Source organism: Colius striatus, chromosome 3, assembly GCF_028858725.1.
Source record: "Colius striatus isolate bColStr4 chromosome 3, bColStr4.1.hap1, whole genome shotgun sequence".
Classification (NCBI taxonomy): domain Eukaryota; kingdom Metazoa; phylum Chordata; class Aves; order Coliiformes; family Coliidae; genus Colius; species Colius striatus.
This window is the reverse complement of record NC_084761.1, coordinates 13,873,003-13,900,499: the sequence shown is the minus strand read 5'-3', so window position 1 is coordinate 13,900,499 and position 27,497 is coordinate 13,873,003. Positions and strand designations below refer to the sequence as shown.

At 35.3% G+C, this 27,497-nt stretch overlaps 1 protein-coding gene across 2 annotated transcripts in view; it reads right to left on the bottom strand.

The window, feature by feature from the left end:
* SDK1 (sidekick cell adhesion molecule 1) overlaps positions 1 to 27,497 on the bottom strand; it is a 417,596-nt gene that overhangs the window by 195,445 nt on the left and 194,654 nt on the right. For both annotated transcript variants that reach the window (XM_061992261.1, XM_061992262.1), the window contains exon 6: positions 20,487 to 20,620. In XM_061992261.1, coding sequence (XP_061848245.1) covers positions 20,487 to 20,620 — 134 coding nt within the window. The remainder of the gene's footprint in view (positions 1 to 20,486; positions 20,621 to 27,497) is intronic.

Below are 27,497 nucleotides of genomic sequence, written 5' to 3'. Positions count from 1 at the left end.
CTGCTCCATCTCAGGCTATAACTTTCTAAAAGCAAGAGAAGCATTCTAAGCACAGCAAGACAAGGGGAGGGGTGGGAGGAAGAGGAGGAAACACGCCACATTAACCGCAAACAAAAAAGATGGTGCAAAACCTATCGACCGAACAAGAAGACTAAGCCTGATCATTTGTGTGAACAGAGGCAGAATGGCACAGAGCGGTCAAAGAGAGGACGTAAGGTCCTTTTCCAATGCAGAGATACACCCAATTAGCTTTCTGAGACTCTAGAACAAAACACATCCTCCACACACAGCCTTCATGCTTCTCTCCACCTTTATTTTTGCTTTCAGAGTCTTACTCTAGTAAAGGCAAAGAAAAACAAGTGGAATAACTGCACAGTAACAGGAAAATCCACGTTATAAAAGAAATGTAACTAACTGGTTGGAAATCACAGGAGTCGTAGCTTGCTACTCCAACATGGGAACAAAGGGGCATTCGTTTTAAAACTTCTACTGTGATTATTATAAGTTCTATTCAGTGTTTCATGCTTATATCTTACACAGACAAATCTCTCATTTATGGGCATTTGGCTTGAGAAGAAAGAATTGAATAAGGCTCTGTTTTTTTTTAAATTAAGGAATATTAGCCCTTGGGATGAAGGGGGGAAGTGCCATCCTTGGAATGAAGTGGGAGAGAGAAGTCTGGCTTTGTTCCCTTCAGAACATACAGAGGCATTGTTATATTCTATTTAAATATTTTTAAAACGGATGGCGTGAGGAGAACATTCAGGCTTCTCACCAGCAGCCAATATTTATTACAACATAAAAAATGTCAAACATGGATGGGTTTTAACTTTTAATGGCATGATCTCTAAGCCAAACTTACCCTCATTACAAGACTCTTTCACATCACCAGATATCATGTTAACATAAAGTCACATTTATGCCAGATACAGCATTCAGGGTACTTCACTTTTATATCAGAAAACCAACATAATTCAGCTTCAATAAGCTCCTTTTTACAAAAATGCTCCAAATATTTGACAATTCTTGGGGACTTAAAGCTTCTGCAGCGGTTTATCAAGCAAGGAAAACCCTTAAAATTAATTTATGCCCCTTTGTTTCACAGCAGTCCATCAATTCTCTACATAATGCTTAGGATATACCTGACTATGAACATGGGATGTTAAAAGTGGGTAAAGATAATTTATTAATTTTATTTTTAAATACAGCCATCTGGAGCTATGAACACATTTAGTGAATTACATAATAAGACCCATATCTAACAAAATCCTCCCACGCCTGCCCACAGGACTTCATCATCCAATAACCAACTCATCCTTAATCCTAGGCTGTCATAGTCTGTTGGTCCTGGCTTTTTCCCAGATGCATGAAAAAGGCCATATTTGAATTCTTTTATATCTATTTTTTCCTTCATAATCACAAACCTATACATTTTACCTTGAAAATAACTTGGTATGAACCAACCAAACAACAAAATTCACATGTTTTGGGGAGCAGGAAACAAAAAGGGGGCAGGAGACACACCTTCATAGAAACACCTAGCTTTGGAAGTGGTCTCTACATCCTCCTGTACACAGATGGAGAGTGAGTTTCTTCTGACAGCTACAGAACATCTATATGCCAAGGCTAGCATAAGACAAACAATGTCTTCACACTGACCAAGTTTGAAAATGGTTGCCAAAAAGAGTACACAGTGTTTGAATTCTTCTTCACTTTTGTACTTTTGAGGCAAAAAAACTCAACCAACTGGAAGTGAAATATTTAAAAAGTATTTTTCTGATATTAGTTGGTAAAACAAAACATTTTGAGATTGCAAAGAAAACGGGATGATGAGAGCATTGGTCATATGTCCAATATATTGTGGAGTTCAGGAAGAGCGAATCAAAAGATAACAGGATAACTTCAGGATTCTGTCAAAACTGGAGTTAATAAGAGCAGGGTCAGTTCCAAATGTCACCATCTCTTTATGCAACAAGCGTTATTGCAGTTCTAAGATAAAAAATGCTCCCAGCTTAAAAGATTTTGCAAGTTGATATCACTATCAGAAAAATCACTTTAGAGCTTAGCAAGTAATGAAACACCTTTCAAAAGCAACTTAAGAAGAGTGGGAGGTAATAACAGGGAAAACAACTTTGCTTATCAGGAAAGATGTCATTTCCAATAAATAAAACAAATGGCAAAACAAAACAAACCCTACTGCACACAGAATGACCTTTAAGTGAGTCTAACCTTAGTTCAGTGTAAAGGAAATTAAAGTTTGTGGTACTGATGCAGACATGGTCAAGAGCATCTTGTGCTGGCAGCAAGAATGCCCATTGCTACTTTTCTTCTGACCTTTTGCATCTAGTAGAAGAAAGAGAAGGGAGGCCATCCGAATTTCCTGTAGACAACGTGTCTGTTAACATATATCATGACCCAGCTAGTAAATAAAGAAACCTCGTGATAGTCATGGCAAGCAAAAACCTCTACTGGGAATACTATTTCACCAGCTAGCAACTCTACATATATTGCCCATTCTCAATAATCCGCTCACGTTTTTTCCAGGGGAAATCAGGTTTAGCATTTATTTGTCCTTTGGTTACCTGACAAGCAGACTGACTGCAGACTGTCCTTTTTCTGAAGTCCCAAGGAAAGCTGCTTTTCTAAGTGTATTTCTCTAAAAAACATGTTCTTTCATCTTTTAATATGCTGTCTGTCCAAATGCTGTCTTGTTCATCAAAATGGGAGAAGGGAGCTAGCTCTGAAGCAGAGAAGACCCTCTACCTCCCACCAGTCCATCACCTATTGCACTTTACTTTCTTCCTCAAAATATGTGCTCCAGACATTTCCTGATCTTGCACAAATGTCTACTCCTTCCACACTTTACCAAGACCAATCTGTGTCTTGCCTTATATCCTTTCCATTTATAATTTCAGAATCTGATAAGAAACAACACCTGAGAGGAAGAAGAGTTTTGTGAATGTTTTCAAGATAGTTGCAATCAATAAGAATCCAGGTCAATGACCCAAAGAAACACACAATGGATACATCCTTTGAGAAACTGATTCCTCAGCCACTCTATTTCCTATGTTAAGAACCTGCATGGAACACTGCTGGAATTAACTACCTTCTTCACAGAACAGTTCCACCACAACATATTTCTCTGAATTTATCTGCTCGGTGTAACACCTATGAGGGACTTTGTGCTTGCAGTAACATTCTTATTTTAGCATCATCCAGAACCACTGACACTCTTTTCACTGTAAGTCCACAGTACCTTTCTAATTGTTCACAATACTGTTGACACACTTGTGGCAATATCCATGCTGCTCAAGTGATCTGAGATCAAAGAACATCTGTATAGTAGATGCCAAATTGGGTTACAGTCTGAAATTTGGTAAGTGCTTCAAATACATTAAAAAAAAAATCTCTACCTGATTAGACCTTAGGTACATAGCAAGTGGAAATACAATTCTCGAAGAACACTTAAAGCCTCAGAAAAGTGTTAAATAACTTTAACTTGCATATTCTTGCAGATATCTTTGTGTACCTTTTAGTGGGAACTCCCATTTTACTGTGATTTGTTGTTCTATCTCACAAAACTCTTCTTTGTGGAACATGTTTATGTAAACCTACAGATATGTCCATAGTCTAATCTTCACGTTTTCAGTATTCTGCACAGCATTCCAGAAATGCAATGAACTCCCAGTTTTAAACAAGTGCTCTGTTGGATTATGTGGGGCTGTGCAAGGAAACCCAACACTGATGATTATCTGTTCTGCTGCACTCTGTAAGCTCATATAGCTAAAGCAAGCTGCCATTCAGAAACACTGAACGCTTCAGAATATCACACTCTTCAAAAGAAGTAATTTTCCCCATTCCTGTTCTGCAGTGGGCTGGCTTTGGCAATTCTAAACTTTCCCAAAGACCTTTCTTTCCTTACAAAAATTTACTTATTCTTCTAGCCAGACTAGGCAACAAAGACAAATATATTAGCACAGTTACTTCTCTGAAGATAAAGGTGCTGCTCATGGAGGATCTTGCCAGAAGCAGCATAACCCAGCAACTCTAGATAACATACAGTACTGAATTAAGAGAGTATTAACACTGAGGGTCCTTAGAAAGCATATATTTCTCTCAAACATACCCATCATTATGGATTTTCTTAATTTAAAAATGAAATGCAGCAGACAACAACAATAATAATTACCTTTACGATAATGCCATAACCCACTTTATTGCCCTGAAAGTCAAATATATTTATTAAATCTGCATAAATTACAATACTATTAAACTCTAATTTACGTGATACTGTGTAAATGAGAGACTGGTTGGGCCTTTATACTAGTGTGTTCTAGCAGATAGGATGTAATTTATATTTACACAGTGATTTTACTTTTAGTTTATTTCATAATAAACATAACTTAAGTTTCAAAATATATTAAGCCATTAATTGAGTATCACCAACACCATAAAATTAACCTTCTGTAAAGTAAATGTGGATGAGGTAGCCTTATCTCTTGCTGCTTAAATAAAGTTCAGTTTTCTTTAGGAGACACTTTTAATCTCATTCGACTGAAAATTTTGTTCAACAGTATTTAATAAACCCAGTACTACCAAGAGACACATATGCTATGTAGAAGTGATACCATTTACAGGAGTAAGTTATATGGCACATTTTTCAAAATCAGAGATTGGTGACAGGCTTGTTTACTGCTCATTAATAAAAAATAGAGGTATCACTCCTGCTGGATACTACACTAAGGTTTCTTGTTTACTTTTCCTTCCAATTACTGTAATTGACCCATAATTCACTGGAGTTCCAGGCATTTATTCTGAACTCCTCACAGAGTGTAGCAACAATCCTTCAGTATGGCAGCTAAATATGTCAGGATTAACATTCTGCTAAATATTCAAGCACTAGTGTTGTAAGCTGGGGGTTTATGAGAGGTTTTATGCAATTTGTGGATTCTGATCACATCTGGGAGGATATAAAGGGTAAGTAAAGATCCGTCACAAATCTGTATTTATCTCTCTGCTAAACTGAAAACAAAAATCTTACCAAACCTTAAAGTCTGGATTGAGAAAGAATTATGTAATAAATTTGATATCTTTCTATAGGCTCTTCATTTGATGTAAAGCAAAATACCAATAACTTAAAGCATTTTCACTCGGCAGCAGAAGACACCATCACAATTAGACTGTTATTTTAATCATGCAGAAATGCTTTTCCCTCCCTGCTTTCTAGAGAGATGGCCATCATGTGGAAACTTAAACACTATTTTCTTTATTAATTATAGAACCAAAACATTAATTCTAGAAATTGCAAGATTTTTGTGTGACCATTAAGCCCCAAATATATATTTGGACAAGTAGCTGTAGATGAGACTGCCTTGAAAAAACAAATGCATTTTAAGCACAGGTAGGAAAAATACTCTCAGTGCTAGATCCTGTGTAGTACACTATGGAGCTGTTAGGCAGCAGCCTCCAAAGCTTGATATACAGTACTTGTATGACAGTTGTTGACTACAAATCTCTTCCAAGTCTATTCTAGCAAATGTCTACATTGCAGCCAGCAAATCCTTGGCAATTTAGTAGCTGCTTCAAATTGTTTTTTTCAAAGCAGATTTCTCCTTTTACATAGCAATGGAATAAACACAAACTCTTCTAATTCAGTAATCAGGACAGATAATTACATCCCCTTAATTGTTTTCTTTTTCCAGCTTAGGTTCATGTTGATGGGAGACGGTAAAATTAGTCCACAAGCCATCTGAAGTTTGCTGCTTGCTGATTAAAGCCTTAATTGATTTGGAATGTTTTACAAATCAATCTCTGAATTACTTCAGGATCATGGTGGCATATTGTAAAAAAGAATTCACACACACACACACACACACACACACATTCCCCTTGTGAATGAGAAGCACAGCTCCACAAATCCTAACTGTACAAACAATTTGGTTATGCTATTTTCAAAATTCACTCTTTGGTAAAATCAGAGCCAAATGAGAATTACTTAGAACAGTAACCTGCTGTGACTTACAAAGTAAGCTCAGGAAAGAATAAGAATATCCTGTAATTTCTGTATTGCATGAAATCCATTAATTCTTGAAAAAGAATTAAATATGTAACTGTCCCCATCTTCTGCAAAGCTCATAAAATTGTGATCTACAACCTGATGGAAGCAATGCATTCAAAGCTGGATGTTTCTGTGATTCAATGCACTCCTTCCCTCAATCAGGATCTGCACTTTTCATTGAGACTTTATGCTGCTTATCATGCAGTTCTGGTGAGCTTCGCACATTTCCAGAGAGTGCTACCCAGGATTCCTTCCTAAAACCTGGATTTTAAAGTTCCTGTGGTGATCAAGGATGAAAAGAAGATCATTGTTCTTAAGGCCTCATCAAAAGGAACAACTGGCTCTAAAGGTAAGCCCTCTCCTTTCATAATGCTGAATTTGCAGAGAACAGAGTAAGTATAAGATGGCTTTGATACAAGCCTCTCTTCCTTTTGAACTGATTGTTCAATTCAGCTCACCTTTACCTTATTCTAACCACAAGCCCACTACAGTTAAGGATATGGAGACCACTTCAAACCACACTGCTGTAACTCTTAAATAAGAAAATGGGGGTGGGAGTGAGTGTCTTTACAACACACACACTGTCTATAATAAATGTATTCCCTCCCACTACCACCTTTTAAAAATAGCTATGTCTGAAAAACATAGTAGGGTGCTAAAACCAGCTAAATTGCAGAGCCATTTGATTATGGGACAGTGTTTTTCCAGAGATCTTTTTTTCCAGAGTCAGAAGGGTCAGTAGTAGCTTGTTTGCTCTTCCAGTCATTCACAGAACTTTCTATAAGTCATATAGCTTGTGCTTCAGCATGAAGGTTAAATTTACTTTTGAAATTCTTATTAAAAGATATAATTGGCGAATTTTTACATCAGAAATATTACTTAAGTAAATCATTCATGTCTGATGAATGTTTAAAAGACACCACTCAGGGATAAGCATTTAATGACAAACATAGTATCTTTTGGTATACTGACTTACAAATCATGTGTAAATATATTAAGATAGCAAGATGTCATCAAGGTTGCTTGTGACAATATGAAGTAAAACTGAAATGAAGTATCTGATTCACACAAAACTAAACCAGGATAATTGACTTGTTAAACTCCAGTCTTTTAAAGATTGCAATAAAGCCCTGTCAGCTGACTTCATAAATTTTTACTTAAAACACACACTCTCCTTTTCCAGAAAGCAGCTTTATTGCTTTAAAAGTAGTGAAACAGTTCTGAAAAGAGGTTGCCTTAAAGAAACAGTGCTTAAAAGGCTTGCAGGAAAACAGCTTGGTCGTTGTTCACAGTAAAATCATAACTTGTATGTTATAAGTTTCACAACTTGGAAATATTTTGACAAAATTAAAAACACCTCCTCTGGTATGTGTGGTGAAAGAATGAACCACAAGAAACACTATCTACCTGCATCTGCTAGCCATAAACTCCAGATAAACTGTTATTTTATCCCTCTCCTTTATGAGCACATATGCTATGGCATTTCAAACTGCCACACTTAATTAGAGGTCTGTCACTTCTTCAGTTACAAACATCTTCGCAAATATTGGTAAGAATTTTGTAGTAAAAGATTTATCTGTGAATTTTTGAAATTACACTGTTTCTTCCATCTTTAAACCATGAAAAAGAGCCCTCAAGTAGCCCAGTTGACTGTTTCTGTGGCACTGGTAATGGCAAGTTTTTGATGTTATTACAGGCTACAACAAAAATGCATAACTGTCCCAGACTTGTGTTTTCAAATACATTCTACATTACACTCAAGATCAGAATTCACCATTCACTATCATGTCCAAAAAGGTCTATCATATTTCATAATATTTCTCCTCATTAGTGTATGAAGTGCAAATTGCCCTCTTCATCAATGAGCATACCAGATCTGTCAGCCACAATTTAATCAAAGGCAGTCTTCGTCTCCTCATCACATCTAATGCAAGTCTTTGTGTTTGCTGACAACAGTTTTCAAAGGATCCCAGGTCCTCAAAGTTGTGACATGCTGTATTGATAATATATTAAAAAGAAAAAAGTAATTGACATCCTTTCCAAAAACCAAAGTGTCAACCAAACTCTATCAAGATGCTTTCAGTTTTAAACAGTCTGGTATAGATACTGTGCTTATATTTCATACACAGCACTTCTTGAAGAGTTAAAATGCAATGTCTTGAGAGTAGAAAAACATAATATTGTCACATGTGAATTCTACTTTGACAGAAAAAAATCCTTCTGTTCAATTCCTGATAACTTTTTCGGTATTGTGTATTTATATTACAAGATGGAACTTTCCACACTTAAAGGGAAGATATGAACATCTGTTTAGACTACCTATCTTCTGCATTGCTTAGCAATGGACTAATACTAAATGTTCAAATATTTTTTTAGAATAGTTCTTTAAAATACTTACATGGTGCAATTCATACATTAGTTCCTAGACAATATGGTTAGAAATAAGTGTCATTAGAGTGGAATAAGCAGAAGTATCTACCAAGTTTACCAAGGGAATATCCCTAAATGAATATTATTAAATTAAGAACCAATATATGTAACCGAACAACTAACATTACCATGATCACAAAATTCAGGTAAACAGAAATACAGTCTGAAGGGGAAAGAGCTCTTCAAATGATGAAACAAATTATTCCTGTCATACCAAAGGTAATAAACAATAATTGCAAAACACATTTTATATAAATCTTCACAATAAATCCCATGGAGTTTTACAGTTTAAGAGCAGCTTAGACAGGTCAGAATAAAGTTTGAGATCAATACAATATTAATATGTTGAAGTATAGGCAACCATAAAAATCCTTCTATTTAATAGCATTAAATTCGTCTGAACAGGATGAGCCTATAATCACAACATGCACAAGAAAACAAACCCTCAGGGTGTAAGTTCACAAACCATTTAGACATATGTGAAAACTCTCAGCACTTGTATGAAAACACACATCTAAGTAAGCAGGGCTCAATATTTTGACATTTTTCAGTTTTCTCTACCTTTATCTTTCTTTGCATCTGAAGTTTCTATTTTAAATTATAGAACAAAATAAACTTAAGATTTTTTTCATCTTAAAAAAAAAAGAGAGAAGATTCCTACATAACCTTTGATTTAGGAGATAAAGAATAAGTCACTCCACACTATTTCTTGGCCTTATTCCAAGGAGATGTGGAAAGAAACATTTGTCATAATCACAATTGGAAAAGAACAGGAAAAGATTACTATTAATGACAAAGCATTGCATGGCATAGGGGACTCTGCAGACCCATCACTGCTCAACTCCAACAGGGATGGACCTTGGATAACATTCCATAGAAAAGAGGAGCTAGATTAAGTTCTCTGCACAGACGGATTTACAACCTAAAAAAGCAGATATTCAGTTCTGTCTCCTTTGATGCAATAGGTCCTTGGAATTATTTTACTTCTTGGGATTTTTTGGTTGGTTGGTTGATTGATTGGTTGGGGGGTTGGATGAGCATGGCATGCCTGCAAGATTGTCTTTTTGTGCAATCATCCTCAGCATATTCACTTTTCAGTTTGTGAACTTTTTTAGCTAGCTTTTACTGGCTTGATTTAATATTCATAATCACCTTGAAAAGGCCATCTGCAATTTTAATCACTCACTACCAATTACTTTCTTTAATAGCTATGACAGTATCACTCACAGCAATCTGATAAATCCACAAGGATAGGTAAAGGCAGCACTGGGTGCGCATTCGCTTTCCCAGTAGTTACAGAAAATACAACATTGCTGGCTTTTTTAGCCTTGACTGTGTTTACTAAGGTTTATGAGCACATGGCTTTGCAGAGAGGATCGAAACATAGCCAACAAATGGAGTAAATGTGCAAGCATTTCTGTTTATCCCTCCTTAGTGCATAAGGAGCAAGTCAAGAATAAAAAAACCTTCCATGGACAACTTCTCTTATCTTCCCTTCTTCATGCAACATACTCTCCTCTGCAGTATTTTCCCTACACGCAACAGCAGTAAACTACTTGTTCTCTGCTTGTAAATATATTTAAGACCAAACATAGCTGGACAACATTTAATAACACTTTTGCACAAACAAGGCCTTAGAGACTTGGACATTGTGTACATCGTCTTGGCTTCTGTATTACTTTATTTTTATCACAGAAGGCTTGCAGTCCTTTAAAGATACTCTATTTAACAATGATGTTCTCCCAGATTATAGGAGTCGTAACTTTCTTCCTATGTTCCATAGCTAAAATGATTTATCCACCATAAAAAACCAGGGGTTTGGATTGTGAACTATTCTTAAAGGGCTTAAAAGTGTAGGCAACAGTCTGTATGTGAAAAGAAAGCAGTTTCTATCACCCCTACAGCATAGTCTGTAGGGAAGAACAAAGATCAGAACTTGGATTATTCTGATGTCTAACCACTCCCCAGATGTAAATGGCAACATGTGAAACTGAGAAGCACAAAAACGAAGGATAAGAACATCCTGGATGGGCAATTTACAGCTCCCATGGTACAACTAAGTGGACAAGAAATCAATGCAGCTTTTATATATATCAGGGAAGCAATGCAGGTTGCAGTCAGGTCTGACTTTCTCTTCCTATTACAAATGAAGTAGGAAAGTCCAATTATTCCTTATTATTTTAAAATTCAGAACAAATCCTTGCTAAAATCTAAGATTTTCAATACTAAACTTTGTGTGAAAACTTAGAGCAAAAAATGGCTAGCCAATTTAAAACAAACCTAGTTAGACAGTATATAAATACCTTTCATCTTGTCTACTGAACAAAACAACAATCAAATAACATCTCATAATGTGTCTATACTAAGAATATTTAAAGTTTTATAGATGACCTTGAATCTTGCATGTACTGACTCTCCAGTGCTTAGGTTGCAGTTGCAAAGACTGTTTTTTCATTTTTGCTCATATGTAGGCTATTGTCTGCACTTCAGTAATTAGTAAAATCACATCTATTTGGCAGAATGACAGACTTGAAAGGCGTTTCTATCTTTATTCAATTTGCTTGTGATGTATACCAAGAAGAAATTTAAAACATTTTTAATATGAATAGCTTTAAAAATGGTAGCTCTCAAGCAATAATATGTTTGTGAAAGATTGAGATGAAAATTAGCTTTTGTAAATATGCTGAGGGTGGTCTGTTCTACCATGCAGACCTTTAGCATGTGAAATACAATCTTTCAGATATACTTCAATTTTTGCAGTAACTAAGTGTAAAAGTTTCTCAATTAAACATCCATTTTGACCGTATTTATTATTACTTATCTATATTGTTTATAAGACATCTCAAGTTTGAGTTTGCCTAATACAATGATGGTTCAAAGAATATCATCAAGTAGCTCCTAAATCACCTATATTCTAAGTTGATGGGCAAGTCCTACTCCTAATAAATAAAAATCAACCCCAAACCTACATGCTTCAGGTTTATCCACTTCAAAAGTAATAAAATGTTCCTCACTATTTTTCTAAGCAGAAGCTTTTACCCTGCTGTTCATGGATCAGGGCAACCTGTCTTATCAGGGAACAGTACAAACCTGTCACAGCCATATATTACATGTCTGTTTTCCTCTAAATGGGTTTTTTTGGTCTTAAAATAATATGTTTAAATTGAAGTTACAGATTCTTACTTTCTTGGTAAAATGCACCTTTAGTAGGGTTTAACAACTTTAAATAAATGAAAATTATACTTTGAACACATCAACTGTGTAAAGATGGGAAACAAAGAGAAAGATTTCAAGTCAGCTACTTAGAATACTCCAGTATGGCACAGCAGAATGGGACTCATAAGAGATCAAAAGGCAATGTTCAAAAGCTGTAAATTGATACTCAAGTCTCCAGTAGTGATTCCTTTTAGAGTCTCAGAATTATGGTATTTACATAAATTGAAACTCAGAGACCTTTACAAATTCCTTTAAAAAAAAAAAAGGTAAAAAAATCACTATATTCTGTCTCTGGAAGTTTTCAGAAACTGCAATTTATCTTGGACTTACACAATAACAAAGAAATACACAGTTCTAGTCCTGCAGTTCCAGGAAATGGCCAACATTGGCTGTTGCTTGACTTATAGAAATCGTAAAACTCAGAAGATTTCCATTATCGTATTATTTATCTATAACCTATATATTAATTTTTGTCATGTTATCAGTACATGTTAAGAAGCTTTTCACAGATCCCAAAGCTCTACTAAAACTTGGAAGTATAGACCTGAGCTATTACCCTCACGCCGACAATTCAAACTGATAATGAGTACAATGTATTTAAATAAGAGAAAATTATTTAACTTCTCACTGCAATGAGACAGAACGGGAAAGTTAAATAGAGGTATTTTCATGGGAGAATATATTTAAGTTGGAACTAGACTGCACTATGAATTTTACCATTTTTACCCACATATCTTTAAAGTCTGATCAAGACAATATTTATTTCAGCAGCTTCCTTTCCACCTTGTTCCACGCTGGAGTATTGGTATAAGACTGCTGAAGGAAAACATTAATCAAAATTATACTTCCTTGTAAATTCTGCAGAATTTACAGAAATTATAGGTAAATTAGTGAGCTTGAAGTTCTATTTGTTAAACTAGCAATACTTTTCTGTCCAGAAAAGTTTTTTGGCATTTCTCTTATGTTGGTCTTCCAACAAATCACCACAGTTTGTTCAAGATGGCATTTTCCTGGATGGCATGTATAATTGATGTATGTCACATTTTATAAAATGATTGCAAGGTAAATTCAATTTTCTCTTTTCCTTGTTTGTGTCCTCCAAGAATCTCTTATCTCCACATATCAATTACAGAGCAGTGACAGAGATAGGATACAAATCACTCCAATGAATGTAATAGCAAAAGTGATTAGAGATAGGGAGAGATTAATTGCATGTGTCAGATATAAATAAAAGTTTTAGGAGACAACCCAGGATTTTGCGTCTGTGTGGGTGTGTGTACTCCAGATCTCTTACAGACACAAACCCCCAAACCTTATAAACAGGCAAGTGTAATGAGAAGTTATGTTAAAATAATAAGTCAGATGATAGAAATTTTAGCATTTGTCATTTTTTTTCCCCCCAGTGTCATGCATAATGTATGTACATAAGCTGAACCACTACACACTCAACTCGGGTGCATTTCCTTAGCTTTACCAGCTAGCTGTGAAGCTCCACCACAACAGGGTTGTATCACTACATTTGGGAGAAAAGGAACTATTCTTTCCATAAACCATGTATTTAAACCCTTATTATATTTGTTGGTGTAACACAATGAAATTAAGTGCCAGATATTTAAATATGTTTGGCTGCTTAAGCTCTCTTCATTAGCAAGATTTAAAAAAAATATTACAGAAAGTGAGGGACTTTTTTGTTTCCATTGCAAGAGCCACTAGTTGCCTTGGACAGAGGCTACAGGATGTGGAAGTTCACCACGTGTGCCAATAAGAATTATCAAAAATAGTGCAGAGGAAAAAGAAATTGGAGACTAAACAATGTTTCTGTTATTTATCAGAAAGAACACTGATAGAATATTTGTCTAAAGCCAAAAAAAAGCTGAAGCTGCCACTGAGGTTTCTTGCCATATCTTTACTATTTCTGCACTTCAGCAATCTATCATTTTAAACATAGGTTTCCCTCTGTATCACTACATTTAAAAGTGAGGGAAGTCTCCCTTAAAGGGGAAGAAAAGTAAAGAACTATAGCTGAAGCTTTAAAAAAAAACCAAAAACAAAACATCAAACCCAAACAACTCAAAAATGAAATTTGAAGCCCAAGAATACTGATAAATTCTGAACATCATCTGTTATTTCTTTGTAATGCATATAAAATCATTTTGCACTGCAACACAGTATCCCCTTTGCAGTATATAATAGGGTAAACAATTGAAAAGATCAGCTTCTATTGAAATTCCTAGCTCTGGATAAAGCTTAAACTAACATTTGTTCCATTATATCAAAAACAAATCTTTAACCCCATTTAGTCCTTTTTGTTATAGCTATCAAAGTTACTAAAGTGTATTTGACTTAAATATATACATATAGATCTCAAAAGCATGCTTAAGTTGTTCTGAATCTACTCTCAAAATAATAAGAAACTATGATCCCCATTTAAAAATTTATGCCCTTTAGTATTAGAGCAGATTAGAGCTACAATTGAAGAGAAGGCATTAAGACACACTATATTTTCCAGAGTATTAAAGATGGCATTTACACTGAATTTATCCTTAAGGTTCAATTTTAAATCTCAAATACTTCTAAAGTCTCCATCAAATTAACATTTTGGATAACAAAAGAATGTTAAGTGACAATCAAAGCAAAAAGCACACATTTACTCATAAAACTCCATGAGACAACCACCAGGGTCTCCCTTCCGGGAAATTCTGTGTGACAATGAGAAAGAAAAATCTGTGTAGAAAAAGGGAAAGGAAAGAAATATCATCATTTCAAAGAGTTACTTGCATAGAGGGCTGAGCTGTTCTGTGTTGGTTATCCCCAGTATTTGGTCAGAACCTCAGACAATCACGTACAGTCATTACAGAAATTACCATTTGATTTCATATTTCTTCTCTTTCCCCACCAAAAAAAAAAAGAGTAACCCCAAACATTCCCTCCCCCTTCAAATAACAAAAACACACCCCTGAAACCCTAATTTCACCTCAACATCACCGACCCAGAGAGGCTAAGTCAAGTAAACTCCCTTGGCATGAACTAAAAACAGTTTGACAAGTTTATAGAGCTTGTGTGAATTTGACCTCAGAACAGAAATATCTATTCCCTGGGGGTGCCAGTCCATTCCTGTTCTTTTTTCCTGCCTACACCTGAAAGCTGGAACTAGCTGTGAAAAATTCATGCAGCAGTGTGCTTCAAACATATCCATGAAGGATCCTCAACATCTGCCGACTTGAACAAACCTTGATGGCTAATGTGAAAAATTATGTTAGTGAAATGCTCTCTTCCAGAGAGGAAAATGTCTGCTCAGAATCTTCTGAAAATCTACCTTTTTAACAAACCTGACAGAATGATGTCAAAAGTAATATTCTACCAAATCTGCCAACAGGCAACACTGTTTTTTTTCCTCACTTTCTTTCCTAACAGCATAAAGCATATTTCATTTTTACAGACACTAAAAGGGACCTAAACACCTTGTGTTATCATGAAAACCTGTCTCTATAACTGAAAAACCAACTCAAACTTTCAGTGCAAAATCAGTGTCCTGTAAGTCTGAAACAGGATTTCTCCATTCCGTAAAATTTGTGTTTTGATACATTATGTGGAAGAAAAAAATAGACCCCAACCGTACATAAAGAAAGTCTGTTTAGTCTCATGTTAACATCTGCCTTAACAGAATGAAATTCTACTTGTTTCAACTGGAAGCTGGGCAAAATAACATGACATACTCTTATTTTAAGTTAATTTCAAAGCAACCAAGCCAGGAGTTTCATTTTCAGTCCCCAACTTTTTTTTTTGTGTATTCTTTTTTTAAGCATTACCAGTGCTCAAGGGAAAAATTTATCTTTGTTAAATGATAATTGGCTTTATTATCTTTGACTTTTCAGAAATGCTGGCTGGCAAGGTTTTTAAAATTTTCATCAATCTTGTTTTCTGTTATTACAAAGCCTGCATCAGAAAAAGACGTCAGTCTGCAGAACAGTCTGTATCTCCTGGTGTTATGAATAGGTCTTGAGACTATCTAATTTACTAATAAATCTATTGAAGCGACATGCATCTCAATATTTCACAGCTTAACAAGAAGGTCCAGAAGCAAGGCCCTGAATTGCAGTTCCAGATGATTAACGCTGCAAAACCAATTGAAGCAGGAGCATCTAAGCTGTCAGAACCGCTTACACATACACACCTTTTGCAAACTTGCCATTTAAATCGTTTACTGGGGGACACTTTCTCAAATTTTTCATGAAATACTTTGGCTAAGGTCTGAAATAGCAATGCATACTGTTAACGGTTTCTAAGGCTGGGCCAGCGCAGCTCACATCTACAGAGTTGTATTGAAGTTAACAATAGAAAAATCTCAGCAAGGTTCTTCTAAAGTAGCACCAGACTCTTGCCACGTAGTCATGTAATAAAGTAACAAGGACATGCATTGTGTGTATTAGAGTGAATACCTTAACCAGCTCCTTCCAGTAATGAAAAGCTCCCTAGGAATCTATTTTCTTTTCCTCCTCTAAAAATCCCACTTAAACTCTTGACTTATAGTATATACATCTTTATGGTTTCATTAAGAAGCTTGTAAAATCCCTGCTCCCCCTTTTCCCCCAAAAGACATCTTTATGCATAAGTGGCACAGCCAGCAGCAAAATACCATACTACAACCATAAGAGGTTTGGTGAAAATTACTGATACAGAGAGTATGGCTTTCAAGGAAATAAGTGCTTTATGACAGCCAAATTTTAGTGAACACTTCAATCTTTAAGTGTCCTGATACACAGGTAAGATGTAAAGCGTAAAACTTTATCCCCCAACAGGACATAGTCTTAAGGAAGAGACCTAGCCATCCGTACTGCAGTGTATATCTGTCTGGGAAACGAGGACAAAAGGAAAAAACCTGAAGTATTAAGGATCCATTTTAAGATTTTATCATCGAAATCTACAGTTAAATACAAGTAAACAGGAAAGAACATTAAGGATTTCTCAACTGTTTTAGTTGAAAAGTAATATTTATATTTAAGACGCTTGCAACATCTCAGTGATAGGTTAATTCCCAGACTTCTCTGATCAAGTTTGGAAGTTCCAGCAATTGAATTAATACTGAAATCCTCCAACATAGTAATAGTGAATTTTCAGCATCGAGTAAGTGATGTATTTGAGTAAAAAAGACAACTGAGGTCTTTTTACTAATTCTGTTGCCAAACTCTTCACTTTCAGACTTTCCAATTTTTCTAGTAAAAATTTCATGTTATTTACATGAGAGCTAGGATATGTGGCTTAAAAAAAAAAATCAAGATTTTCATTAGCTTTGTTCAAAGGATTAATATATTTTAAATTTAGTATGAAATGTCATAAATTAGTCCTAATTTCAGATAGACATTATTCCCAATAAGCTGCCTGTTCGATGTCATTTTTATTTCACCAGAGCCTGTCACCTCAGAGATGATCTAATCCCCTTGAAATCAGAAGAAATGGGTCCACTTGAAAGAAACAAACATTTTCTTAAGCATCATTGGACTGGACCTTATGCTGTGAACTTAAATATTTTGATGATACACACTTTCAAATTAAGATACATATTTTAGAGAGTAGGCACAGAGAACATCAGTGTTTAACTAACCAAGATAGAGACTCAGCTATTAAAGAAAAATAGTGCTCAATATATGGATTTTTTTTTTATAGGGTGACCCTTCCTATTGGCTAATACATCCTTACTGCAAACCGTGTTTCTGGAACCAGCTGTCAACACAGTAAAGTGTACTTGCCACATACTTGAAAAAAACCAAGATGCCCTAAAGATCTCTTATCTTTCATTAAACCCAGACATTCTAGTGCCTACATTTTCAAATTCTGACCAATCTCAGCATGTAGAGAAAAGCTAACTCAAACATAGCAGAAACAGCAGTGACAAGTTAGAGGACTTCCTTCTGAAGCTGTTTTCCAACTTCAGTGTATTTGGTTTGTAATCGGGGGTGGTGGGTGGACAGAAGACTTCATGCTGCTTGCAACTGAATGAGCTGTAGGCTAGACTGATTAGAAATAAAAAACTATTTCCATTTAATAGTCAGAATTCTACTAGAAAACTCCTCACAATTGGAGCTCAGACTGGACAATTTAAACATGCTCAACATCCTCAAATCTTCTTCAATATGTATCAAATATAGTTAGTAATTGAAAGACAGTTTTGTATACTTTCCAGATGTCATTCAAACTCCATTTGCTTCCAGCTACAATTCAAGGTATTGACTTTAATCTGCAATATAAGGCCCTATAACTCATCTTCTGCTTACAACTTTATCCTACTGTCAGTCTTGTATTTCAGACCAGAATAGGGCAGCTTATAGCTTTCTCAGCTGTTGGACTGATTCTGCAATATGCTTTTCCTACAGGCTGAAGCAAGTCTTTCACCAATATCCTTCAAGGAGTAACAACCTATGCATATCTAATACTGTTCTCAGTGGATGACTGCCCTGGGAATTATCTCTAGTGATTTTTTTTTTCCCTTTTGCCCTCAATAAAAGTGGCAATATGCATGCTGAGCCATGTAGCAAGGTTGTACTCAATAATTAATATATAATCTACTTGCCTGGAGATTGGATATTCCACTTTACTTGTGGTTTATTTGATTTTTATTAAACTGTTTTTAAATTTTCTACACGTCCTAATGGAAAATGAAAAGTGTCATCACTCTTAACATCTGATAAGATTCAGACAGTGCCAATTCAATGTGATATCTTCCATACCTGGAGGTAGCTTTAACAATCTGTTCCCAGCCACTTACTGGAATTCTTTATTACTCTTCCAAAATACATCATTTTTCTGCAATCATTCTCTGCATATTGCTTCAGGACTATATTTTCCCCTGATTATTTTCTCTTACTGGAATGAAATGGTTTATTCACTTTTATCTAATGTATCACATATGTTTCTTCCTCAGATCAAAGTTCAAAATGACCATGTTTAATCCCATTTTCTTTACAGACACTGTAATGCCTTACAGCCAGTGCCTTTCTTCAACACACGCAGAGCATTAATAATCCCAGATATCAAGATGACAGTTTTAAAATCTTATTGTTTAATATTCATTTTAAGAAGCAAATCCATTTTTAGCTTTCGATCTTGCCTGATTCTTCATTTTCTTTTATCCATTTAATCTTTCCTAGTTTTCACATTCCAGATAGTCTTTGAATTCATGGTATCAAGTCTGTAGGCATTTTGAAGTGATTTCTTTTCCATATGCCCATACTACTTTCTGCTTTGCATAGCACTTGTTATGCATGCATGATCACAGACTATTTCTAGCATTAATTAAGACATGAAATTAAAATGGGAAGTATATTATTGGTCACATAATACAAACAATACAAATTTGCTTAAAAAATGAAATTACTAAAGTGTTAGCAAACCTCTTTATACTGTCAGAAATAATAATGTTTACAATCTACATACCACGGTACAGCCAGAATTCACAAGTGGATTTGAAATATTATTTCCACTTCAGAAAGATACACATAAAACCCCTGAGCAGTTCATTTAGTCTATAGACATATCTGGGAACAAAACACAGGTTTGTCACTTCTGCCATTTGTTACCATACAGCTTCTGCCCTCAGTGACCCCTGATCCCACTAACAGGGCTCCCAATGTTTAAGAACAGCTTTTGTTGAAATCTGATTATGAATTTTATCAGGAAAAGTCGTATTTTCTTAGAAGTTAAATGTCTCATAGGAACTTAATATTTTTTCTGAACTTGACAAATAAGCATGTTTCCAAAAGCAATTTGCCAGATGTCATGCCCAGAAACCCAGTCTCCCAAGTTCTGTCAGTGTAAGGAAACAAGTCAGAGATAATCTCAAATCAAATGGTATCCAAGATCAAGATATGTTGGACAGTTCATCGTGCCCATTGATCTACAGTTGTTTTATATCTTTTACAAGTCTAAACCATAAGAGTATTTTGTCAGTAAATCTGCCAATTTCATCAATCATTTACGCAGTCATCTATTCCTTGTCTCTACAATCAAAAACAGAAGCCTCCAAATCGACACAGACAAGCATACTCCCTGTCTCTGCTGCAGTAAAAACAGCTTTACCAAACGCCCTCAGAAAAGGAGTAAAATCATTCTATATATTTAGAACATTAGTTTTTCATACAAATACGTTTACTAAGTGTTTTACAACAGTTTACACATGCATATTTTGGTTCAATGTATATGTTTATTTAGTGTGCAGTCATCATTCTGACCCCTGTGCTCTGCTGCTTTTCCCTCCCCTTTGCTTTGAAATCTGCTTATGGAACACCTCTGTAATGGTAAGGTGTTAATATTATATTATATTGCACAAATTGTAAGTAATAACAATGAAATGCATGTTCCCTGGGACTCTGCGATAACTCCAGGTAAAAATAATGACATAGACTGGGAATAGACTCATTAATAAAATTGCACTCTGAAGAGTGACTTGTTTACTTACGCACAATGGAAAACAATACATTATAAACCCTGCATTAAAAAGAAATTATGATCACAACTTCACAACAAGGAGAGAGGGATATCATCATGTACCTGCCTTGAACAAAACAAACCACCAGACAAAAGACTTTGAGGGTGATTTATCAAGGGCATGTACTCTCTTCTATCCCTCTTATTGCACAACGAGTTCAATGTGCTCCAAAACAACCAGGAAAAGTTGACCTCCTTTAAAGATCCAGTCCTTTGTTAGCAAGGCTCTTAAGACAAACTTCTTTGAACACTCTCTGCAACCTTATTACAACAATATGTCTTGTGGAATTTGAGTACTCACTCACTACGTTGAGATGAATAAATGGACTTGTCTTGTTCTCTCCATTCTTTTCATTGACTGCTTGGACATAGTAGCCTCCAGCATCGGTCACTGATGTTGCAAGAATCACCAGTTGATTTTCCAGTGTGATAGCTCTGTTTACAAAAGAAGATCACATTGTAACTAGAATGTTTTTCTGCTAGGCGAAAATTGTACAACACTTAGACTTCACAGACTGATATGGTACTCATTGGTTGCCTAAACCAAAACGATAAGGAACCAAAACTAGCCTGACCCCAAACACTTTGACAAGAAATATCTAAGATCTTTGATGCCTCCAGGCCTTTTATCTGTTTAGATTACATAAGATGTTTATGATGATGTGCAAAAAGCTACAACATATGAACCTTGAACAGTTTAAGTGTCAGTAAGAAGTTACACAAGAGACAGCAGCAAATGACGACAGAGACTGACTGCATTAAGGGTTGATGACAAGTCCTGGCAAACATCATCGGGGAAAGGGGGGGGGAGTAAAAGCCAAAGACAGCAGAACCTCAAGTAAATTTCCTGTATTTGTGACATTTGTAATTATCACATCACAGACAAAAACATTAGCAAGTAAGAGCCTAATTGATATACACAGGTCATCCTTGTGTAGATAGGGAAGGAAGAGTTTTCATTTAATCTAAATCAGGTAGGAAAGCACAACTCTGTTGTTGGCACTGGTATAGGCCTAAAGGAGTCAATAAATGTCATTGTGTAACAGAAATCTTCTCTGGCTTAGGGCTGCTACACAACAAACATCTCTATAAACTCCCTTGTAAGTAGCATTATCCATTTGTACTGCAATAGGGTTGGTTACTTTGCATTTTACATGTATATCAGATGGTCTTTTTCTGACTACAGAAGTTAAAGGGTTTAACCAGGAGACCACATATAAAAATTTAAGGGCCTAATTGAACAGGTCTCAGGAAACTCAAAACCCAAATAAGATTAAAAGGACACAAATTTTAAGAGAAAGCCTGTGGAGCGAAGAGCTGCAACTAATGCAGACTGGGACTGGCACAAACTTGGAAATCTGAATGCAAGACTTGGTGCAAGAAACTCCTGCCTTCACTTATATTGCCTGATGAGAAGCCCTGTTGAGTTCAGCTATGCTATTAGTCATATCCTTGAGAAAGAGGTTGAAACAACATGTAAAATCATTATACTAGATGAAACAAGTGCATACATCAATAGATCTCAAAGAGTCAGTGCCAAGTCAAAATACTTGTAGACTAATCAATTGATAATGAACACTCCTGCATTTCTTCCTCCTGTTTGGTATGGTGTGGTTAACATCAATAACTCATAAGTATTATGCTTTTGAAAAAGTAATTAAAGCAAGAGGAGAAATCACACTCCTACTGCTGCGTAATAGTTTGTATACATAGGAGAGAGCATCGAAAATTATAGTGAGAATGTCACAATGTTCAAAGGCTATTTGTATTTTATTCATGACTTCAGTTTTCTAATGTGGAACTTCTATAAAGCCATCAGAAGATAATAAATGTCTGAAAAATATACACAGCTATATATTCAGCTCCAAAATCAGTAATCACATATCAGGTAGAGATCCTGTTTACATTATCTTTATTGACAGTTTTTATAATAAAAACCACTAAAAGTCACAGTATATTTTTTTTTTGCTTTATTCAATAAACTTGTATTAGCTTAATTGACTTAGAAAATTAATCAAAGAAACTGATAGATTTACAGAGTGGGGATATAGAATACAATTAATATGACATTTGATAAAACAAATAAAGATAAAATTCAAATGAAGTGCTAATAATTGAATATTAAAAGACAATGACATTTACATTCATTTCTACTTTAGTTCTAAAGAGAGCAGTATTAGAAAGATTGTTTGAAAAGACTGAAATATATTTCAGACTTCTTTGATGCTAGCTGCAACTGTACCCAAAATTGAAAAGCTGATCCTTGAATATTGGTGAGATGCACACTGCTACTATCTGTATTAAACTATGGAAATTCTAACAATTATACCTTTAAACATATTGTATATTAATAAAGACAAAAAGGAATTAAGATGTATTTATTAAGATTGTTCAAAATGAAGATTTAATAAAAGAGAGAAATTTTTATCAGAATGTGAACAAAATGTAACATTTGTGAATGAAATTAAGTACATTTTAAACATAAGAATGTAAGAGTGTTTGAATCTGAAGAGATCAATGCAGAAGGGCTAAACGTTATGAATTTCACACTCCAAATAGTGTGAAAAGTTTAATGTTAGTTTGTATAGAAAAAAGAATTAGAAGACAAAGAAACTGCTGCAGAGAACTCTTTGGGGTCATCAATTACATAGTCAAATTAACATTAAATTAGAAACCCAAAAATGAGTTATTGATACCTTAATAATTCTGTGAAAAACAGAATAGTTTGATTTCATTAACTCAAGACAGGTATAGAACAGGACACGAGCCTTCACAGCCTGCAGACTCTCTGACTTTTATTTAGATCAAGTATGAGCTCTGTGCATCGGGAAAATCAATTAGTCACGTTTTCAGGACTCATTAATTTCAATGTTTCTAAAACATCTGAAGATTCATGCCACAGCCCTTACCAGAGCTGCAGCCACTTTTTGCACAACAGCTGCACAGAGTGCCCTAAAATTGGCTTAACACGTTTTCCTGGGTTTATTGCTTGTTTTCATTGTCTGATATAACTTTTAAGTTATGACAGCATCACACTAATGTTCCAAGGAAAATCTGATTCCCGGCTGCTCAGTTTAACAGCATATTTGAAGAAGATGACTGCAGCAGATGGAGTGGACCTGTCAGTAATTCATACTCAGCACAGAATTGATGAAAAATATAAATATTGGGTTTTTTAAAGCAATATTGAACTTGACTCAGGCTAACATTTTCCTGACAGGAGCAAACAGCAAGTAAACTAAGCAGACTGATCCTTTGGGATTCCTTAAGAGTAGGGAAAGGAGCATTCTAAATCATATGTTTTAATAGAAGAATTTTAAAATTTTCTCTGGGGCTCAGTGGAAGCCTGTAGGGAAGAGCAGCCAACACACACACAGCAACACGCACGTCTGAGTGGTATGCAGTTAGAATGGTGGATTTGGTATTATTATATCCTAACAAGCATTTTAGTGACACCTTTACATCAAAAGTAGACAGAGAGTAGAACAAACTGATCTGAAAGTGAAGGTGAGTTGGGCCTTTGAAACTTCAAGCTGTGTTTATAACATGTTACCTAATCAAAGGCTATGGTCTGACAGGATGGGAAAAGGCAGCAACGATGAAGACAAAATACTTCATATACTCAGTTCTTGTAAATATTCAAACATGTAAACAGGCACCTAATGAGGTTTTCATCACTTCCATTTATTGCATCTGCAGTTTAGAGCTTAGGTACACTCTGGGATTTAATTGTAGACTTCCAAATTGTCCAAATACTATACAAAAACTTGGTGCAAATCATCTCCATGTTTGATTTAAAAGTTATAGAAATTATTCTGTTAACAACAGTGAAACATGAACCAGGTTTTTAGAAGAGCATTTTCCAAAGTGGATACCATTATTAAGGTGTTTAATTTTTTTGAATTAAATACATTCTTTGTGTATTAAAAACTGCATCTTTATTAAAAGGCTACAAATGAACTCTGCAGTATCTCAAACAGGAGAATTTCCTTTAATAAAACAAAAAAAAACCCCAACCCTGTTATGTGAAAGTACCAAAATTCACTCTACCAGTGGAAATTTCCCTAAAGTTAGTTATCTGTTAGATTATTAGCCTACCAGATTACACAATAAATAGATAACACTGGGTTATAAAAGCATTACAAAATGAAAGTCAGAGTAACCTGACTAGGCTTTCCCTTAAAAGGTTGCCATCTGCTCACAAACCAGCATGAAGTATTTTAGTACAAAGGCCTTTATAAAGTCTCTTTTCCAATATTATCTCTGGCTAATATAGGTATCAACTGCTCTTTACAAGATATTTTTTAGTAGAGGAATTCTGTTCCCTTTTAAAAACTTTTGTCTACATTACACAGCAAGCATCGATCTTTCTCCATCAGTCAGACACCACACAGTAACTGCAAAGTTGATAGAAAAGGGAGAGATTATGGAGTAATAACAACATAATTAATGAAAGGCTTCCCCCATGGATTTCTCCTTTTGGAAAAACATACAGATACACTGCAGTTAAAAACACAGCTGTTCAAGTTAAATCCTGACTCAGAGTAGTGTATGCATGGCTTAACAGAGTGAGCAATTCACTACCTATGTGTCTTCCAAACCTGATGGGGAATTATGAATCAAAATTATTTAAATACACATCTTCCACAAACAGTCCATGTTTTTCAGAACTCAATTACAGACCAAAATATTAGCATATGGGCTACAAAGCAATATGTCCAAAGTCACGAAGCACTAAGAACTGTGACTGGATACCAGTTTCACAAAATACTATTCAGGTTCCAAGGATGTTGTTACTGCTAATCAATCATCTACTAACAAAAATTTTATACTTACACAGCTACTGAAAACTAAGAATCACTACACAACTTAACACATTGATTTTACAATCAATGCTAGTTTATACTATTGTTTCTCTAGCTATGCCATGGTATATGACTTTTTGGGAAATGATTGGGAAAGTATTCCAAGGTTAAAGAAGAATAGCCAAGATAGTATTCAACCTCTGCCTGCCAGTTAGGACCATGATAAAATGGAAGGAGACTAGCTATTGAGAGGTTTAGCAGATATATTTCCAGGATGAAATAAGTAGCACAATTCCCATGGTTTAAGCTTGGCTTTCCTATTCTCTAGCAGTAGTTTTGGAGCTTGAAAGATTTTAGTTTAGTAAGGCTATAGGCCTTATTCCCCACAATTGTTCATGAACACATTACACAAAAACTTGTTATGTGTAAAGGGAGTGTAAGGTTGGAACACGAGTGGATGGAAAACTACTTGATAAATCATCAGCAATCTACTACCTGAGTGGAAAGTTATGTCAGAAACCCACAGAATCTGTCTTTGGCCTGGCATTGTTTAGTATTTTCATCGGTATTTGTTGCCTGAATATGGATTTCACTTACTAAATCTGCAGATAAAGCCCCAAAGACTCTGGAAGACAGAATAAGAATTCCAAATGCAGAAGACCTGTTCAAGTTCCTCCGCAAGACTGAGGTTCACAGTTCAATGAACAAGTCAAGAATGTTGTACTTAAGTAGGAATAACTGACTGCAAAACAGGTGAACCTCAAAAGAGGTTGTGCAAACAGGGTTATTTCTTAAGTTTTCCCATTTCTCACACAATGTGGCTTCCTCTCAGTTTTGACTATAGGATTTAAACATTGAGCCTAACCAAGAAGAACCAAAAAACCCTCCAAAACTACACCAGAATCATTCACTGCCCTCCATCCGGACCTCAGCCATCCAAACTCAAAAGAATATTCTAGAAAACTTGACATGCAGGAGAACAATCAAAGAAAAAAACATCACCACAAGTATATATGTGGAAGACTGTTACAAAAAGTATCTCTGGTTTAAGTAGAATCAAAAAATATTGGTTCTTATAGAAACCTTAGCAGTTTGCCCTCAGAAAAGCTTATTTGTCTTTGGAGAAAGAAGCTCCCAGAAAGGACACTGAGATGAATTACCCCAAACATCTTTTTAAATTATGCTAATATCAAGCAGTAACTAGTCTATAGAGGTTAAAAAAAACCCACAAAACAAGTGCCAAGATAACTACATAACTGATCATAAAAGAGATGTTTGCAAGGAGAGACAATTCTACCACTCCAGGAGTAAGCAATTACAGTAACAAATTAAGGAATAAGTATAAGTCCATTACTTGCATTAAAATGTTTTTTCTCCCCCTAGGTTTTCAGCAGCTTCAGTTCTTATTTAATGCAACTTCATTACTATCACAAGACTCCTTTGAGGTTTTTTTTATTTTGGTTTGGGTTTTTTTATTATTGCATTTTAAGCAACATGACTCAGTACAGCTGCTGTAAGAACCTATGTGTGTTTGAATCACAGCTCTTGTGAGCTGAACCACACTGTTATGTGCCTGGATGTGCTACTCCAGCAACAGCAATCCTCAAACTAAAAGAAAAACCCAAACTTTCAAGATAAAATATACATCTCAGTCAGCAACAGAAACCAAAGACTTGGAATAATGCAAGCCATTTTTCTCCACTCTCCTCTTATAAAACTTTTGCTGCATTCAAGGTATTCGTAAATAGTATCTAGTATTTTCTTCTCTCCAGTTTATCATACAAGCAAGACACTGAACTCCACTTGTGAAATCACTATCTGTTGCTATGGACATAGCTAGCAACCACTGGAAAGAATAATAGTGGAATCTTAAAATATAAATGGGTTATTTAAACAAAACACTGCAGTTAAGTATCATAGGTTGTTGATCTACACAGCTGTCTGGCTTCACTGACAGCAAGCACAGAGACTATTTGCAATTGTTTGGGATTTTATAGTTCAATTTTCAGATACAGACAGATGTGAATATTGCTCCACTTTATGATCTTTCACTTGAATTGATTATTCAGTGTGCTGTGGTTTTTTTTAAACACGGATTTTATTTTAGTTTTTTTGCTTTACGGTGATAGGAAAACTTCTGTTAGTTCATATTTTCACTTCTAATAAAACATATCCACATAATGGTATGTGGCAGATTGGCTTGTAGTTAGGTATTGAAGATTATCCTGTTGAATACTGTATCTTCATTCCATTATTTCACTAAGATATATACTACACAATAAAAATGAATGTAAGGCATGACTGTGAACTGCACTAACTATGAAACAAATTAGTAGTGGCACAGCCCTGTGACAGGGCCATGCACTGAAGAGATAATTGATTACATGATAATGACAAAGAAAACTTCAACCTCTTAACAGCATATCTAATACATATTTAGATATGCCATGACTATGCCTACTTAGCTGCTCCCAACCTCTGTTTATTCATGTCCCTGAATCTGTCTC